The following is a 17,877-nucleotide window of genomic DNA, read 5'->3' on the forward strand; positions in this document are numbered from 1 at the left end:
CAGAAATGGAGCAGCCAGGACATGAACTGGCACCTGTATGGTATGTCAGCATAGCAGGCAGAGGCTTTTACCCACTAGGCCACAATGCTGGCCACTAGAAGTTTCAGATTAAAATAAAAATAGAAGTAAACTATTGTGATATCAACATACATGCATATTTTACAATTTGGGGTTTTATATTTGAATCTGACTGGTGACAGTCTTGTTCTGTGAAGATTATCACTTCAGTCAAGCAATCCAAAAGCATGTTTAAAAAACTGGTTTACGGCCGGCGCCGTGGCTCAACAGGCTAATCCTCCGCCTTGTGGCGCTGGCACACAGGGTTCTAGTCCCGGTCGGGGCGCCGGATTCTGTCCTGGTTGCCCCTCTTCCAGGCCAGCTCTCTGCTGTGGCCCGGGAGTGCAGTGGAGGATGGCCCAAGTCCTTGGGCCCTGCACCCCATGGGAGACCAGGAGAAGCACCTGGCTCCTGCCTTCAGATCAGCGCGGTGCTCTGGCCGTGGCAGCCATTGGAGGGTAAACCAGTGGCAAAAAGGAAAAAAAGGAAGACCTTTCTCTCTGTCTCTCTCTCTGTCTACTGTGCCTGTCAAAAAAAAAAAAAAACTGGTTTACAACTTGTGCTAAACATTTTAACAGCTTTAATAAGTAGGAGTCAGGAAATTTGATTTGAGTCGTGGCTTGTCCCTAAGCAGTAAGTGATTGGTGGCTGCTCAAGTTACAGAATCATTCAGAATTGGGATTGAAGAGGAACTGTGTGACCCTCAGAGTCTTCATGTTGCAGGAAAACTTGAAATTTTATGAGTCTTTTTCTGTACTCCATGTCACCCCAGTACATTTAGCACGAATTCAGCAATTAGCTGGTTAAGGTTTTGTGTGTCTCCTTTGTCAGTAACTCTGGTGAGACTCGACAAGATTTAATTGTATGTGAAGATTTTTCACATTTCTAAGTGAATGTCATCCTCAACCTATGCTTACGATCCTTCATTTGTAGTTTAATCGGTTATTTAGGAAATACTTATGTGTGCATTCTAGTTTTTCACCCCTTTTCTTACCTCTTCTTTTTGGGACATATTCCTCTGTCACGCTGAGTTGCAGGAACGCTAGTGAATGAACACTGCAGTATTATTCTACGTTATCTGTTTTGCTAGTATTTCTTGGCCTTGCTCAAGATTGACTTGAAATAAACTAAGTTCCCCTATTTGTAGGTGGTGACAGCGACCCTCCCTTAAAGCGCAGCCTTGCTCAGAGGCTGGGGAAGAAAGTTGAAGCTCCGGAAACAAACACTGACAAAGCACCAAAGAGAGGTGGGTACCTTGCTGTAAGGCAGTTTGTGAGTGTGTGCAGCAGAACGCTTGTTTCTTGTCATGTTGGCAGCTGTGGCTTGCCATTCTTCTGTTTAAGTAAAGTAGCCCATTATTTTCTGGTGGTTTAAGTTCATTCCGTTACTCTGAGTTACTCTGCTGGATTCTGAGTATTGAACAAAGTGAATGGCATTGTGCTTCTTGGGAGCTTGTGTGTAATGGCAAACGGAAATACTTTTAATGTCATGATAAATGTTGTGATAGGGAAAAGCACCTGGTGCTCAAGGAAGGACACCTAATGCCATCCCGCTAGGAAAGTTCACAGAGGAAGAGATGCAGAAGTTTAACCCTGCAACCTGACAGGAGTTAGAGCTAGGTGAGGTTGAGGGCCAGGGCCTGTGTTCCAGAGTGTTCCTGCAGAGGCACAAAGTGCAGAGAGCACGCCGTGCTCAAGACACGGAGCATGGGGGTGGGCTGAAGAGCTTGGTGACCAGAGGATCACACAGAGCTTTTATAGCCGCTTTGGAGATTGGAGTTTGAAAGGTGGTAAACAGGGATCAAAGGCTCAGATTTGCATTTTGGAACCATTACCCTGCCTGAAATGGGAGCATAGTTGGAAGTGGACAAGCATCCTCATCAGGAAATGGATTAACAGACTATTGGGACCAGCCAGAGTAAAGGGAGTAGTGGTGTAAATTTTGTGTTATAAATTGATGTGGACTAAATCAAGATATTCGGGAGTTCTGCTGATTTGTAGTTGAAAGAGAGAAAGAAGTCAAGGGCTGGGGCTTTGCCCCTCCCTGTGTGACCTGCAAACATTGGAATTGTTTACTAATAAACAGGTACTTTTTTCCCCTTTCACTGTGTTTTGGCTTTGAAGATAGGAACCTTCTTTCTGCTTTGCCTTTAGCTCAAGAAGCTTTAATGGATAGATGTTTGTATTTGGAGACCTTCATGGGTCTCCAAATATAAGCAGAAGTTATTCTAATTCTTTGCCAAGTTCCCTTCCTCCTTGCCTATTGATTTGAAGATTCGTACAACTAAAGAGTATATTTCAAATAGATTTAGGGGAAAAAAACTGTTTGATGCCAGTGACATTTTAGGAGATTGTACGTTGCTTTTCAGATCTGAAGAGTAGGGTTTTTTAAAGCTTCCCAGAGTTATCCAGGGAATCTGGTTCACAAAAATCTTTTCTGTGGGGAAGAAAAATGTACGACCTTGTGAGTGGTTTTGTTTGTTTTTGTTATTGGAAGAGAAGTATAGTCTAATTTGTAAATTTTGAAAAAGATATTTGACCTATTTTTTTAAAACCTCTGGTTCAGCTCCTTTTTTAATAAAAGACTTATTTGAGAGGCAAAGCAGCAGAGAGCAGAGGGAGATACATAGAGATCTTCCATCTGCTGGTTTGTGCTCGGCTATCTTGCCTTCTCCCCAGGCGCACTGGCAGAGCACCGGTTTGCGAGCAGAGCAGGTGGGACTCGAGCCAACACTGATTTGGGATGCTGGTGTTGCAAGCTGGGGCTTAACCTGCTGCACCACAGCAGCAGTCCCAGCTTTTGGTTTTTGAAATTCTTTCTGCAGTTCAAGTGTCCAAGTCTCTGAAGGAGCGATTGGGCACGTCAGCTGGTCCAGACAGCGAGGAGCTGACAGGTAAGACCCGAAGTTTTCTCCTTCAAGAAGCCTGTGCTTAACCCACTGCGCCCAGCATTCGCCTACTCTCATAGGTTTTCTGTTGGCTCCGCCCAGTGTCAGTGGCCTGAATCTAAGTGCCTGTCTCCTTCAGTTCTAGAAAACATTCTTTACGTTTCTATAAGTAGATCCTCCTCACCTTTATTTTTGTTTTCTTCTTAGAAATTCTTTTTTTTTTTATTTATTTGAAAGGCAGAGTTACAGAGAGAGAGAAGGGGAGACAGATCTTCTGTCCACTGGTTCACTCCCCAAATGGCTGCAGTGAACAACCTGGCTGGGTTGGGCTGGAGCTGGGAGCTTCTTGTAGGTCTCCTACATGGATGCAAAGGCACAAGCACTTGGACCATCTTCCACTGATTTTCCAAGCTCATTAGCATGGAGCTGGATCAGAAGTGGAGCACTGGGGTCAGTGCTGTGGCGTAGTGGTAAAGCCGCTGCCTACAGTGCCAGCATCCCACATGGGCACCAGTTCTAGTCCCAGCTGCTCCACCTTTGATTCAGCTCTCTGTTGTGGCCTGGGAAGGCAGTGGAAGATGGCCCAAGTCCTTGGGCCCCTGCACCTGCATGGGAGACCCGGAAGAAGCTCCTGGCTTCAGATTGACACAGCTCTGGGCCTTGCAGCTAATTGGGGAATGAACCAGTGGATGGAAGATCTCTCTCTCTCTCTCTCTCTCTCTCTCTTCTCTCTCTTTATTCTCTTTATGCCTCTCCTCCTCTCTCTGTGTAGCTCTTTAAAAAAATAAATAAATCTTTAAAAATAAAAAGTGGGGCATCAGGATTCACCAGCACCCATATGGGATGCTAACACTGCACTGCAGGCCAGCCATGGCTTTAACCTGCTGTGCCACAGTGCCCACCTGTAGAAATTTTTGAGACATAGACTCTACATCTCTTGACCTTGCCTTTATACTTTCCTGGCCTTTGTTTTTGGCCTGCCTTCCTTTCTTTTCTTTTTTTTTTTTTTAGATTTATTTATTTATTTGAAAGAGTTATACAAAGAGAAGAGAGGCAGAGAGAGAGTTCTTTCATCCGCTGGTTCACTCCCTAACTGGCTACAATGGCCGGAGCTGTGCTGATCCGAAGCCAGGAGCTTCTTCTGGGTCTCCCATGTGGGTGCAGGGGCCCAAGCACTTGGACCATCCTTCCACTGCTTTCCCAGGCCATAGCAGAGAGCTGAATCGGAAGTGGAGCAGCCAGGTCTTGAACCGGCACCCATATGGGATGCTATGCCACAACGCCGGCCCCGGCCTTCCTTTCTATGAACTGTTTTCTATGAGGAATTGACAGGTTTTTGTTTTTTTCTCTAAAGGGTCAGATAGTAAATATTTTAGATTTGCTGTTCACAGTGTCTGTTTCGGCTAGTCAACTCTGTTATTGTGTGACAGCCACCATATGTGATATGAAAATGAGTTGGCTGTGTGCCAGCAAAAGTCTACTTAACTGAACTGGGTGGTGGCCACATTAACTCCACAGGCTGTAGTTTTCTTGCCCTGTTGTAAACACCTGATTTGGGACAGCCTTGTCTTCAATATCGAGCCTTTCAAATGAGTTTTTTGTGACACTTTTTAAAGATTTATTAATTTATTTGAAAGTCAGAGTGGCATCCTTCCTCAAATGGCAGCAGCAGCCAGGACTGAGCCACGCTGAAGCCAGGAGCCTGGCACTCCATCCAGGTCTCATGCGTGTGCAGGGGGCCCAAGCCCTTGGGGCATCTTCTGTTGATTTTCCAGGTGCATTAACAGGGAGCTGGGTTGGAAGAAGAGCAGCCAGTTCTGGTGCCCACATGGGCTGCCAGCATTGCAACCCGTGGCTCACCTCCTACACCACAGTTCGGGCCCTGACTTGTTGCATTTTTAATGTCTTCTCTGTCAGTTTCATAAAATTTTGGTAGGGGAGGGAAACAGGGTTTCTGTGACTAAGCATGTATTTTCTTTTTTTTTTATTATTAATTTTTTTTTTCTGACAGGCAAAGTGGGCAGTGAGAGAGAGACAGACAGGTCTTCCTTTTCTGTTGGTTCACCCCCACAATGGCCGCTGCGGCCGGCGCACCGCGCTGATCCGAAGCCAGGAGCCAGGTGCTTCTCCTGATCTCCCATGCGGGTGCAGGGCCCAAGGACTTGGGCCATCCTCCACTGCCTTCCCGGGCCACAGCAGAGAGCTGGACAGGAACAGGAGCAACCGGGACAGAATCCGGCACCCCAACTGGGACTAGAACCTGGTGTGCCGGTGCCGCAGGCGGAGGATTAGCCTATTGAGCCGCTGCGCTGGCCTAAGCATGTGTTTTCTTAAGAGTGCTCATTTCAAGATGAGTCTGCCATCTTGACATCAAGGACTTGACTTCTTATTTAAAAACCTAAAGAAATAATTCAGTGGGTCAAGCATTATGGAGCAGTGAGTTAAGCCATATTGGAATGCCTGGGTTCAAGTCCTGGCTGCACTTCCAATTCTAGCTTCCGGCTAACGTGCACCCTGGGAGACAGCAAGTGATGGCTCAAGTACTTAGCACCCTGCCACCCACATGGCAGACCTGGACATCAAGTCCCCTCTCCTGGCTTCCAGCTCGCCCAGTGCCAGCTGTTGGACTGTTGGAGGAGTGAACTACCAGATGGAAGATCTCTCTCTCTCTTTACCTTTCAAGCAAAACTTTTTTAAAAGGAAAAGAAAAGAAGAAAAAAAAAAAAAACCAAGCATCTAAATAGTCAAATCAGTTTTTTCCTCAAGAGTTTTCCTTGCGGGCCACTACCAGAAATATGCAATAATCCAAAATTGAGAACAAAATGAATTCTACACTCTGTCACTTTAATTGCTTGCTTGCAAGATTCCTCTCTGTTGGGCTGATGTGATGATCCAAGAGAAGAGAAATGGTAAATCACTAAGAGATGAACTCCAGGCCGACACCACGGCTCACTTGGCTAATCCTCTGCCTATGGTGCTGGCACCCCGGGTTCTAGTCCCGGTCGGGGCGCCGGATTCTGTCCCAGTTGCTCCTCTTCCAGTCCAGCTCTCTGCTGTGGCCCGGGAAGGCAGTGGAGGATGGCCCAAGTGCTTGGGCCCTGCACTGGGAGACCAGGAGAAAGCATCTGGCTCCTGGCTTTGGATCGGCACAGGGCGCCGGCCGTAGCAGCCATTTGGAGGGTGAATCAACAGAAAAGGAAGACCTTTCTCTCTCTCTCTCTCTCACTAACTGCCTGTCAAATTAAAAAAGAAAAAAAAGATGAACTCCAAGTCCAATGACATGTTCTTCCCTCATGAAAACAGAGAGAGTTAATAAAGTTGGTGAGATCCACGTGAAGACATTAGAAGAAATTCTTCTTGAAAGAGCCAGTCAGAAACGTGGAGAATTGCAAACCAAGCTCAAGACAGAGGGACCTTCAAAAGCCGATGATTCTCCTTCAGGGACGAGAGGCTCCTCTACTGTCCGAATTAAAACCTTCTCTGAGGTCCTGGCTGAGAAGAAACACCGGCAGCAGGAAGCTGACAGGCAGAAAGGCAAAAAGGATACAGCCTGCATCAAGTTAAAGACTGACAGTGAAACGAAAAAAACAGTGGTTTTGCCAGCCGTAGTTGTCGGCAAAGGACAGTCCGAGGAGCCTGTGAGTAGAGCCAAGTCTATGCAGGAGGTGCACATCAAGACACTGGAGGAAATTAAACTGGAGAAGGCTCTGAGGGTGCAGCAGAGCTGCGAGAGCAGTACCAGCTCCCAGCCTCCGCCTGAGGCCACCCCCGGGGCCCGGCGGCTGCTTCGGATCACCAAGAGAGCAGGTAAGGAGAGCTGATCCGAAGGACCTCTTCCCCAAGTCGGACTCCGAGGGGCAGCGTGCCAGGGGTTCTCCTGGGGAGTTCTTGGAGAACTTATGCTGCTAATTTTGTAAACTAGTAGATCAAGTGCAGTATAAGCTGCTGCTTTATAACACCACCCTTCGGGCCTTTGGTGTTTAATGTGCATTTCAGGACTGTGAGGGCCAGTGTTTTTCTAATTTTCTTTCACTTCTTATTTTCATTACGAAAAGGTTTGTTTAACTTCCTCTGTTGTGATGCTATAGCCTAAAAGGAATAACAGCCAATGCTGTCTTTAATGTAAACATAGGTATGAAAGAAGAGAAGAAACTTCAGGAAGGAAGTGAAGTTGCCTCTCAAAGGAGCCTTAGTAGAACAGAGCCTAAAGAGGTGAGTTTTTAATGATCACATGGCTTTATTCACTCCAGACAAAGGCTAGATGAAGAATGAACAAACTGCCTAGTTCTACAACCCCAGTGGAACCACCATTAGTTGGGGTTTTTGTTTGGGATTTCCGTTAAACTCTTTGTTTATGCATGCATGCACATTAACTTGTTTAATTCATGTTTAGAACATAATTGAGAACTTCACAATGTATCGTGTTGGAGCCTTTTTTAACTTTGTAATTTTCAGGGGGCAGGTGTCAGGCCTAACCTTTGAGCTTGTCAAGTAGGATGCCTGCTTCCCACATCAGCGTAGCTGAGCTCAGTTCTCCACCCCAGCTCCTGGTGCCAGCTTCCTGCTAATGCAGACCAGGCAGAGGCAGCAGTGATGGCTCAGGTCAGCCACCTGCCGCCCGTGAGGTATCCCTGGATTGAGTCCCAGGATCCTGGCATCAGCTCTGAGCTGTTGGGAGCATTTATGGAATGAGCCAGCACATGGAAACCAGCATGATTGTTCGTGCTTACTCCCTCTGTCCCTCTCAAATAAATACATAAAACGGAGAAAGTGATAGTAATTCCTTCTGGTATTTAAATATTTCTACCTTCCACATAATACTCTATTAATATGAATATTTGTGTTTCTGACATTGAGGCTGTTGTGCTACGATTGGGGTTTTGGTTTTCGTTTTATTTGAAAAGCAGAGAGACAGATGGAGAGGGATTTTCCATTTGCTGGTTCATTACCCAAATGCCTGCAACAGCCAGGACTGGGCCAGGCTGAAGCTAGAAGCCTAAAACTCAATCTAGGACTCCCATGTGAGTGGCTCAAGTAATTGAGCCATCACCTGCTGCCTCCCACGTGCACAGCAGGAGGAAGCTGCATTGGAAACCTCAACAGGTACTCCAGTAGGGGATGCAGGCGTCACACATGATGGCTTAATTGCTACACCACATACCTACCCCCTGGACATTAAGGTTTTTTTCTTACACAGTAAAAAATATCTTCACATAAACCTCTGTCTAGGGGCCAGCATTGTGGTGTAACAGGTTAAGCTGCCACCTGCAATGCTGGCATCCCATATGGCCGCTGATTCAAACAGTCCTGGCTGCCCCACTTCCGATACAGGTTCTTGCTAACACACCTAGTAAGGCAGTGGAGGATGGGTCCCTATACCCATGTGGGAGACCCGGATGAAGCTCCTGGCTCCTGGCTTTGGCCTGGTGCAGCCCTGGCCATTGCAGCCATTTGAGGAGTGAACCAGAGGATGGAAGCCCCCTCTCTTTCTAACTCTGCATTTCAAATTTTTTTTAAAAATTATGTCTTAAGTTTTTAGAAATTAATATTTGACTTAGAGCCATGGTTTTCTAGCCTGTAAAAATCTGTTTTATTTTCCCACACAAATTTAATCCTAATCTTTCATCTTTAACCGTATAATTTATATTTTTTTCAAGGATTTTATTTATTTATTCAAAAATTAGAGAGTTACACAGAGAGAAGAGAGGCGGAGAGAGAGAGCAAGGTCTTCCATCCGCTGGTTCACTCCGCAATGGCCGGAGCTGCGCTGACCTGGAGCCAGGAGCCTCCTCTGGGTCCCCCACATGGGCACAGGGGCCCAAGGACCTGGACCATCCTCTACTGCTTTCCCAGGCCACAGCAGAGAGCTGGATTGGAAGAGGAGCAGCCAGAACTAGAACCGGCGCCCATATGGGATGCCAGCGCCTCAGGCCAGGGCGTTAACCCGCTGCGCCACAGCGCCGGCCCCGTATAATTTGTATTTAATTAACATCAGATGAAGAACATTTCCCTCAGGTTCTGGGTCAGGTCTGACTGCCTGACTTAGCTCTTAGCTTACTACTTGATCAGCAGTAATCATCGGGTGGGCCTGTGGTACAGTGCCACCAGAGACCCTGATTGGTAGTCCTGTCTGCTCCAGCCCCAGCCCAGCTGCTTTCTGGGGCTACCGTGGGAGGCAGCAGAGGAGGAGGCACGGAGCTGGGTCCCCAGTACCCACACAGGAGACCCAGTTTGAATTTCAAGCTCCTGGCTTTGGCCTACCCCAGCCCTGGCTGTTGTTGGCATTGGGAAATGGACCCCCAGATGGATGATCTCTGTATCCCTCCTGTCTCCCTCTCTGTCCCTCCATCTTCAATGAACGGAGATAGGCTATTCGAGGGACTCGATGTTAATTCTGTCCTGTACGATTTGCCCACAGGCTTCAGATGAGACTGTAGGAGTTGACAGCACTAAAGCGCAGGACAAGAGATGTGAAACCACAAAAGAAAAGCATACGCAGAAACAGCAGGAGAAGGGAGCGTCACAGAAGGAAAACTCAGTCCTGACGCCGCTTCCGGGAGCTGCCCAAGGGGTGGTGTCACCAGTGCTCCCTACTGTGCCCGGGGGCCCACGGCACCTGGCCAAGCGGCTTCCCACAAAGGTAGCCCAGAAGGTGGAGGTGGAAACCTTAGGGACTGGGGACTCGATATTGAATGTGAAATGTGCAGCACAGACCTTGGAGAAAAGAGGTAAAGGTGAGTGTTGCGTGTGTGTGCAGCGTCTTGCTGTAGCATCTGCAGGAGGGCAAAGCTAGAGGAGTTCCTCTCTGTGTAGCATTACTGTTTTGAAAGTGCAGTAGGGTGTCTTCCCTCTGGCTTTGAGGAAGAGAAACCCCAGGGAGTGGAGAACAGTGGTGAAGTAACGGGCCTTTGGAGAGCCTGTGTGTGAGCGCGCCTGTCATACAGGCTGGGGGTTGTTTTCAGTCTGTGTGCTTCTGATAGGTTTTGGTTTTATTTGTAGTATTCTAATTTGATGGAATTTTGATATTGTGAGTTACTCTCTATGTCAGAGAGAGACTCTTACAGCTACTACTTTCTGACCTTTGTAGTTAAACCCAAAGTGAATGTGAAGCCATCGGTGGTTAAAGTTGGCTCCTCCTCCAAGTTGGCTCCGAAACGCAAGGCGTTGGAGATGCACCCTGCTGTCGTGGCGGCCGTGAAGCCCCTCAGCGCCAGCAGTGTCCTGGAGGACAGCCCCGCCAAGAGGGCGGCTGTGGTAAGGACAGGAGTGCTGCAGTGGGGCTGGGTTCTGTCGGAAGACTCGCTCATGTATTTATTTGAAAGACAGACATCTTCTGTCCTCTGGGTCACTCCCCAAATGCTCACAGCGGCCAGGGCTGGGCCAGGCCAAAGCCAAGAGCCAGGAGCTCCATCTGGGTCTCCCACATGTGTGGAAAGGCCCAGGAACCTGAGTCATTGCCCACTGCCTTCCTAGGTGCGTGCACAGGAAGCTAGATTGAAAGTGGAGCAGCCAGGTCTTGAATTGGTACTTCAGTATGGTGTACTAGCATCATACGTGGTGGCGTAACCTGCTTTGCCACAGTCCGGTCGCGAAACAACCTTTATATTATTGATGCTTAAACTGCCAGGCTGAAAGAGTAATAGCCAAGGTGAGCCTTGTGGTGCCCTGGGAGGCTAAGCCTCCACCTGCAGCACTGGTATCCCATATGGGCACCGGTTCAAGTCCTGGCTGCTCCTCTTCTGATCCAGCTCCCTGCTAATGGCCTGGGAAAGCAGCTGAGGATGGCCCCTGCACCCATGTGGGAGACCCAGAAGGAGCTCCTGGCTCCTGGCTTTGGATTGGCCCAGCTCCTGCCATCGCAGCCATTTGGGAAGTGAACCAGTGGATGGAAGATCTTTCTGCCTCTCCCTCTCTCTGTAACTCTGTCTCTCTCAGATAAATAAAATCTTTTAAAAAAGAAAAGAAACTGAATGTGCTCAAATGAAAAAGTTGGCTCTCCGGCTGAGTCCCTGTAACACTTCCTTCTGTAGGCTGTCGTCCCACTCCTCACGGAGGACACATCAGTCACCAGGCCTGGGACAGAAGAGCCCGGAGACAGGTAACACTGTATTCTTCTTAACCAAGCTCTGGGACGGTGGCTATGCATGCTTTCTAGGGAATAAAACTAATAAACAGCTTTAAGTAGGTACTGTTTAGCTACTAGATCTGAATCTGCAGGGCTTTCAGAGTCATTGCAAGAATGCATGAAATTCAAGTTTGTTTTTTATACTATTGTTCATGTCCTGCTTATGTTATATAAAAGATGTTTGTAATACCTGGCTGGATGTCAGTGATGGAAATGCCGGGTTCCAAATCATTAGAGCAATTCTGTACGTCTGTCCTCAGACACAGCGACTGCTCACGCCTGGTGTCCCCGGGCCTGGGGGTTCAGTCGCCGTTGGGAGGGGCTGGTTTTCTCAGAATCTGTCTTTTCCTTGCAGTCTTGTGCTGCCTCCAGCTCAGTCCTCTTCAGAGCCCCCACCCCCAGAAGGCTCTGGCCCCTCCTCATCCCAAGTGGCCACGAAGACTCGCCGGCTCAGCTCCGCCTCCACAGGGAAGCCCCCGCTGTCTGTGGAGGACGACTTCGAGAAGCTCATATGGGAGATTTCAGGAGGCAAATTGGAGGCAGAGATTGACCTGGACCCAGGGAAGGATGAAGATGACCTTCTTCTTGAGCTGTCGGAAATGATCGATAGCTGAAGTCGGCAGTGAGAACACTTTAAAAAAAAACTCACCAAAAAACTGGACTTAGTTTCATCTATTATAATATTTACCTGAAATGATTATCTCTTTAGTCTAGAATTTGCCCCGAATCAGAAGTATACCTCTGAATTACCTGTATGTGTCCTGGATTCCTTGGGGTCAGATTTTTAAAGTCCCTTGATAACCATTTTGTCCACTTGATGCCATTGTCTGGCATCTTTGAGAAAAAGTTCTGTCTACCCTACTCCACAGCGAGAGGCTGAGCGGGGAATCCACGCGGAAGGGGGCAAAAGGACTTGGGCGCTCCTTGAGGTGTTCGTCAGCTTTGGCTTTTTGCCCGTTGTCGTATCCTTTCTTTTGTGTATTGTCTGATGTACTTGATAGTACCTGAGTCTGAAATGGATGAGGACAGCTGCTACCATTAAGGACCAAATTTCATGCTGCCACTAAACAGAAACCCCACTGAGTCCGTGTTGAATTGCGTGTCTTTGTAAAGGTGTTGGGAGACTCAGCCGAGCTCCACAGAGGGCTGAGCAGCTCCGGAAGCCCTACCGGAGGGACACAGCTCTGTGAACCTGGCGTTGATGCTTCTGCTGCTCCGTCAGCCTCTGAAGAGCAATAGCTAATTTATTATTACTGTAATTTTTTAAGGCTTTAAAGTGCCTCGGGGGTCCCCTGAAACTAATTTTCTATTTCTGGGACGCCCTGGATTCTTTGTAAGAGACGGTGACGTGTTCAAGGAGCTATTTCTGAGTGTGGACGCTGTCCCTTCTCTAGTACTCGCCTCTTACGGGCACTGAATTATCACAGGGACAAAAATTGGTTAACTTTTTTATTTCTAACTTGCCCAGCAAACTCTCCTTGCCCAGTATTTATTTGGTGCCCTTTAACCAGCTGAGAGAAAAGAGAAATGGACTTCCTCAAGCTGCCAGCAACGTCTGTGGCCCGTGGCGGTGCGCTGTGCGGGGCGCCGAGACGCTCGGGGGTGTATTGGATACCTTCCAGCTCCCTTCGTTTCCGGACGGATTTTCTGTTCTTGATGTTCGTCTCCTTCATCTCACCTCAACCTTTCGACTTGGGAAGGAACCACATGGGATGGGGCACTGGGCTGGAAGGAGGAGGACTTGTCCGTTCTGCTGTTCGGCTCAGGTGGCCACTTCTGTTTCTCAGACTGCGGTCTGACCCACCTGTCGCGTTGGCTCCTAAGGAACTGCTGTTCTGAGCGGCTCTCCGAGAGTTGAACCTCTGTAGCCTTGTTGAGAATGTGGAAAAGGAAAAAAGCCACAGGACTGCGCGTCAGTCTTGGGAAGAGCTGGGTGCCTGCACAGGCAAGCGCGACTTGGAACTGATGTACAGACACACCTCTCCCAGCCCATCTCCAGCCGACTGAGTGCTGTGTGATGCCCTCCTCTGCAGCAGGGCTGGAATGTTCTGGCTTCACAGATTTCCTATTCATTTCATTTTTGGAATCAGCTTATCGATTCCAGGTCCTTGTTTTGTATATAACCTCTTTCTTTTGCTTTTAAAAAAAAAATTTGTTTCATATTTAAACCCCTCGTATTAGTCAATGATTCATGTTTCGCATTATTTGAACTATTTGCCATTACAGAAAGACTCATATGTGTTTTAAAATAAAACTGGTGTAGGAAAGTCTCGGTGTGGTGACTAAGTCATGTTGTATCCCGTTAGCCAAGGGCCCCGTCAGACCACTGGTGGCCTTCTGTGCCCCAGGTCCGTGGACATGGCTTCGGCAGCCTCTCACGGGGTGCATTGCCTGACCTCCCCACACGCGGGCTCCCCTGCAGGCTCCGTTTGCCTCAGGTTGAGACTGCAGGATACTCTATATAAGCATTTTTTTTCCTGACCCTGAGGCTTAGTCTTTCTCGTAACTGAAGTGATGCCAGTAATTATTTTAGAAGGGAGAAAGGCTTGAAAGTGATCCTGAGGGCGGGCATGGTAGTGCAGTCGGTTAGGCCGCCGCGTGGGCTGTCTGCATCCCATGTCACAGTGCCAGGTCAAGTCCCAGCTCGCCCACACTTCTGACCCAGCTTCTTATCACCCACACGGGAGACTTGAGTGGAGTTCCTGGCTCCTGGCTGTTGGGAGCATTTGGGGACTAAACCAGCAATAGATCCCACTCTCTGACTGCCATTCAAATATATAAATCTTTTTTTTACAAAGTGATTTTTTTAAAAAAATGTCTTATGGCAGGGGGAAAAGACAGCAAGAACCTCCATTTGCTGGTACATTCTGCAAGAGCTAGGGTGGGCCAGACTGAAGCCAGGAGCCAGGAACTCCAATCCAGGGCTCCCACGTGGGTGCAGAACTTGGGCTGTCAACCACTGCCTTCCCAGGCAAATTAACAGGTCAGAAGCAGAAAAGCCAGGACTTGAACCAGCACTCAGATACGGGATACCAGCATTTCAGTGGTCAGTTTAACTCACTGTGCCACAGTGCCAGCCCCAAAAGCAATCTTAGATTCAGCAAGTGAGAGTTTCCAAGCATAAAAATGTAGCACGTGAGAAAATCAGTTCCAAAGAAGCCAGAATTTTCAGATTTTAATTGTAGGAATATATACAAATTTGTCAGCTACCAAAGAACACAGATTTTTCCTATTAGTATAAAATTAGCCCTAACAGATTAAATCAGCTCTTTACAAGCAAAGCAAAACATAGTTTTTTAAATTTTTATTATTTGTTTCACAGGTAGAATCACAGAGAAAGATCATCCTTCCATTGATTCACTCCCCAAATGGCCACTACGGCTGGCGCTGCGCCAATCTGAAGCCAGGTGCCTCCTCCTGGTCTCCCATGTGGGTGCAGGGCCCAAGCACTTGGACCATCCTCCACCCAGCACCCATATGGGATGGCGGCACCGCAGGCGGAGGATTAACCAAGTGAGCCACGGATCCGGCCCCTAAAGCATAGTTTTAATGATGGTTTTAAATTTGAACTATATAGAAAGGGGCCAGATGTTGTAGTTTGGCCATAGCAAGAAACATGAAGATAGTTTTACAGTTCATGGGTTCATCCCGGAAGTTCTGACTTTGACCCTAAAGCCAGGGGGTGGTGTGTCGTACACCAAGATGTAGTGAATTTTCACCTCAACCAGTTTTTGAAACTTCCTGGTGATAAGACTGGTGTCTGGCAGTTACAGTTGCAAAAGTAAACCTTGATTTCTCTTTTGAAGATTTATTTTAATTATTTAAGAGAGGTAGAAACAGAGAGGTCTCCCATCTGCTCATTCACTCCCCAAATGGCTGCAACAGCCGGAGCTGAGCCAATCCGGAGCCAGGAGCTGCTGGGTCTCCCATGTGGGTTCAGGAGCCCAAGGACTTGAGCCATCCTCCTTTGTTTTCCTAGCCACATTAGCAGGGAGCTGGATCAGAAGTGTAGCCGCCAGGACTCCAACCAGTGCCCATATGGGATGTTGATGCTGCAGGCCGGGGCTTTACCCGGCTGTGCTAGCACGCCGGCCCCCAAACCAATCTGATGATTAAAGTTGTGTGAACCTTTGCTAAACTTGTAGCTGTATTTTGCCAAGGTGATTCTGCCATTTAAAAATACTTGATTGTGGGGCTGGTGTTGTGGCAGAGCCAGTAGAGCTGCCACCAGCATCCCTGGTCGGCTCCTTTTGTGTCCCAGATGCTCTACTGCCAATCTGGCACCCTGCTGATGGCCTGGGAGAAGCACCAAAGATGCTTAGGCCCCTGCCACTCATGTGGGAGTCCCAGCTGAAGCTGGCTGCTGGCTCCTGGCTCAGCTTTGGCCTTGCAGCCATTTGGGGAGTGAACCAGTGGATGAACGATCCCTGTCTCTCCCTATCTGTGTTAATTCTTGACTTAAATAAATCTTTTAAAGTGTACACTTGATTGCTTTGAATTTGGCAGTTAAATGTCAAGAAATGCATGGATTCTGCTGTTTAATAGGTGACTCTAGGGCCCGGCGCCGTGGCTCACTTGGTTAATCCTCCGCCTGCAGCGCCAGCATCCCATATGGGCGCTGGGTTCTAGTCCCGGTTGCTCCTCTTCCAGTCCAGCTCTCTGCTGTGGCCCGGGAAGGCAGTGGAGGATGGCCCAAGTGCTTGGGCCCCTGCACCCACATGGGAGACCAGGAGGAAGCACCTGGCTCCTGGCTTCGGATCGGCGCAGCGCCAGCCGTAGTGACCATTTAGGGGGTGAACCAACGGAAGGAAGACATTTCTCTCTGTCTCTCTCACTGTCTATAACTCTACCTGTCAAATAAGTAAATTAAAAAATATATTAAATAGATGACTCAAATTTTGTTCTAATTTTTATTTTTATTTGAAAGGCAGAGAAGTAGAAATCTATCTATTGGTTCACACCCCAGAAGCCCATAACAGCTGAGGATGGACCAGGGGCAAAACCAGGGGCCTAGAATTCAGTCCAGGTCTCACATGAGTGAGAGACCCAAGTATTGGAACCATCACCTGCTTCCTCCCAGAGGGTGCATTAGCAGGAAGCTGCAGTGGGAAACGAGCCAGGACTCGAACCCAGGCGCTCTGAGGAATGTGGATGTCCGTTGCAGCAGCGTAACTGATACACCAAGCTCCACCTCTAGCTCTTTATTAGTTTACTTGCATTTATTTGAAAAGCAGAGAGAGAGGTATCTCCCAACTGCTGGTTCCCTCCTCAACAGCCCAAGCGGGGCCAGGCTGAAGCCAGGAGCCCGGAGCTCAATTTGGGTCTCCCATCTGGGTGGCAGGGCCTTGGAGTACTTGAGCCATCACTTGGCTGCCTCCCAGGTTGCACTTCCGAAGGAGGCGAGAATCAGAAGTGGAGCGTGACTTCAAAAACCCAGACTCCTATGTGGGATGCCGGTGACCCCAAGGATGGCTTAACCACCATGCTGTACCCCGCCCCCAGCAGCTTTTCAAACTAACGTTTGTTGAGTGCTTACTGTGTGTCTTTCATTCCACACAGCCTTTTTGCCACCACATCCTATACCTCCTGCCGTTTGGAGCACCGTGTGCTCAGATTTGACAGCGAGAAAGCATGCTTCAGTACCATTGGCTTCGACTGATTCAACATTCCAGAGTTCTTTTTAAGAACCTGGCTTTAGAAACCCATTCAGTAAATCGCTGAAAGTTCCCTCAACCCAGACATCTGACTGCTTTAAAAGTCGTCACCAAACTGCAATTTTATTTTGAATTTGCAAAATGATGTTAAGAGCACAACGAGAATACTTGATCTTCACCATTCTCTCCACATTGTACATAAAATGAGGTAGAAATAAGCAATACCCTAAGTTCAGGTTTTGAAAAGATTTGGCATTCAGAAGGTTTACTTTGGGGCCGGCTTAACCGCCGTGCCACACTGGCCCCTTCTTCTTTCCATTTGGCAAACTCCTACATAACCTGTGAGCCCCGGGCTGCATCCCAACGCCCTGCTCCCTCTCCCCAAAATGGGGTTTAGTGCCTGTCCACGATGTATTAACAAATTCATTGAGTTGGTGATACATTCACTCACAAATTTCAGAATTTGTATAAGAATATGTACCATATATATAAATATTTATCTAAGTATATATTTGTGTGTAAGAATATACAAAAAGTAAAAGACAGCCTCTGCTCCAACTACTCAGTTCTCCAAAGCCCAGGTTGCTAGTGTCTCAGTGTTCTTCCAGAGAGATTTTAGGCATCCATAAGCAAACATAGGAGATGCATCTCGCTTCGTTGTTGCTAGGGAACACTTCGAACATAAGCAGAGAAGTGTAATAAGCCCCGCGGAGTCTCCCAGCTTCACAAATTACAAATTCATGGCCAAGCCTGGTTCAGCTAGACCCATCCCAACTCTGTGGGCCCCTGGGCATGGGACTGGAGTGAAGAAGCCACCAAGCTGCTTGGCACACGTTGAGGGGTGCTCGGCCTCGGCTTTGTATCTGCACATAGGAATGTGAAAGTGGATGGTCACTCTGCTTTTCAAAAGGGCGGGGAGGGGGTGCTGGTGTTGTGGATGGAAGATTCTTTCTCTGCCTTTCAAGTCCTTTGGTGCACCTCGTCTGCGATGCACCCTGCTAGCTCCACTGTTACTTTGAAGTACATCTCCAGCATGTCATAGCCTTGACTGTTCTCTCCACGTATATTGCTTATCAGTTCCGGTAGGACACAGAAGATACACAGCCTTCTTCAATCTTGATTACAGTTGCATAGTAAGTATTACGCTATGGACT

At 48.0% G+C, this 17,877-nt stretch overlaps 1 protein-coding gene across 9 annotated transcripts in view; it reads left to right on the top strand.

The window, feature by feature from the left end:
- The window catches only part of ZC3H11A (zinc finger CCCH-type containing 11A), a 44,171-nt gene extending 30,843 nt beyond the window's left edge, over window positions 1-13,328 (top strand). For 8 of the 9 annotated variants that reach the window (XM_062211631.1, XM_062211636.1, XM_062211634.1 and 5 more), the window contains 8 exons: window positions 1,205-1,303; window positions 2,882-2,950; window positions 6,248-6,751; window positions 7,077-7,156; window positions 9,363-9,678; window positions 10,032-10,198; window positions 10,975-11,042; window positions 11,425-13,328. In XM_062211631.1, the coding sequence (XP_062067615.1) occupies window positions 1,205-1,303; window positions 2,882-2,950; window positions 6,248-6,751; window positions 7,077-7,156; window positions 9,363-9,678; window positions 10,032-10,198; window positions 10,975-11,042; window positions 11,425-11,683 (1,562 nt within the window). In that variant the 3' untranslated portion in view covers window positions 11,684-13,328. The remainder of the gene's footprint in view (window positions 1-1,204; window positions 1,304-2,881; window positions 2,951-6,247; window positions 6,752-7,076; window positions 7,157-9,362; window positions 9,679-10,031; window positions 10,199-10,974; window positions 11,043-11,424) is intronic. The other variant, XM_062211639.1, reaches the window with a different exon arrangement.
- The last annotated feature ends 4,549 nt before the right edge of the window (window positions 13,329-17,877 follow it).

The sequence above is a fragment of the Lepus europaeus genome, chromosome 14 (assembly GCF_033115175.1).
Source record: "Lepus europaeus isolate LE1 chromosome 14, mLepTim1.pri, whole genome shotgun sequence".
Lineage (NCBI taxonomy): Eukaryota > Metazoa > Chordata > Mammalia > Lagomorpha > Leporidae > Lepus > Lepus europaeus.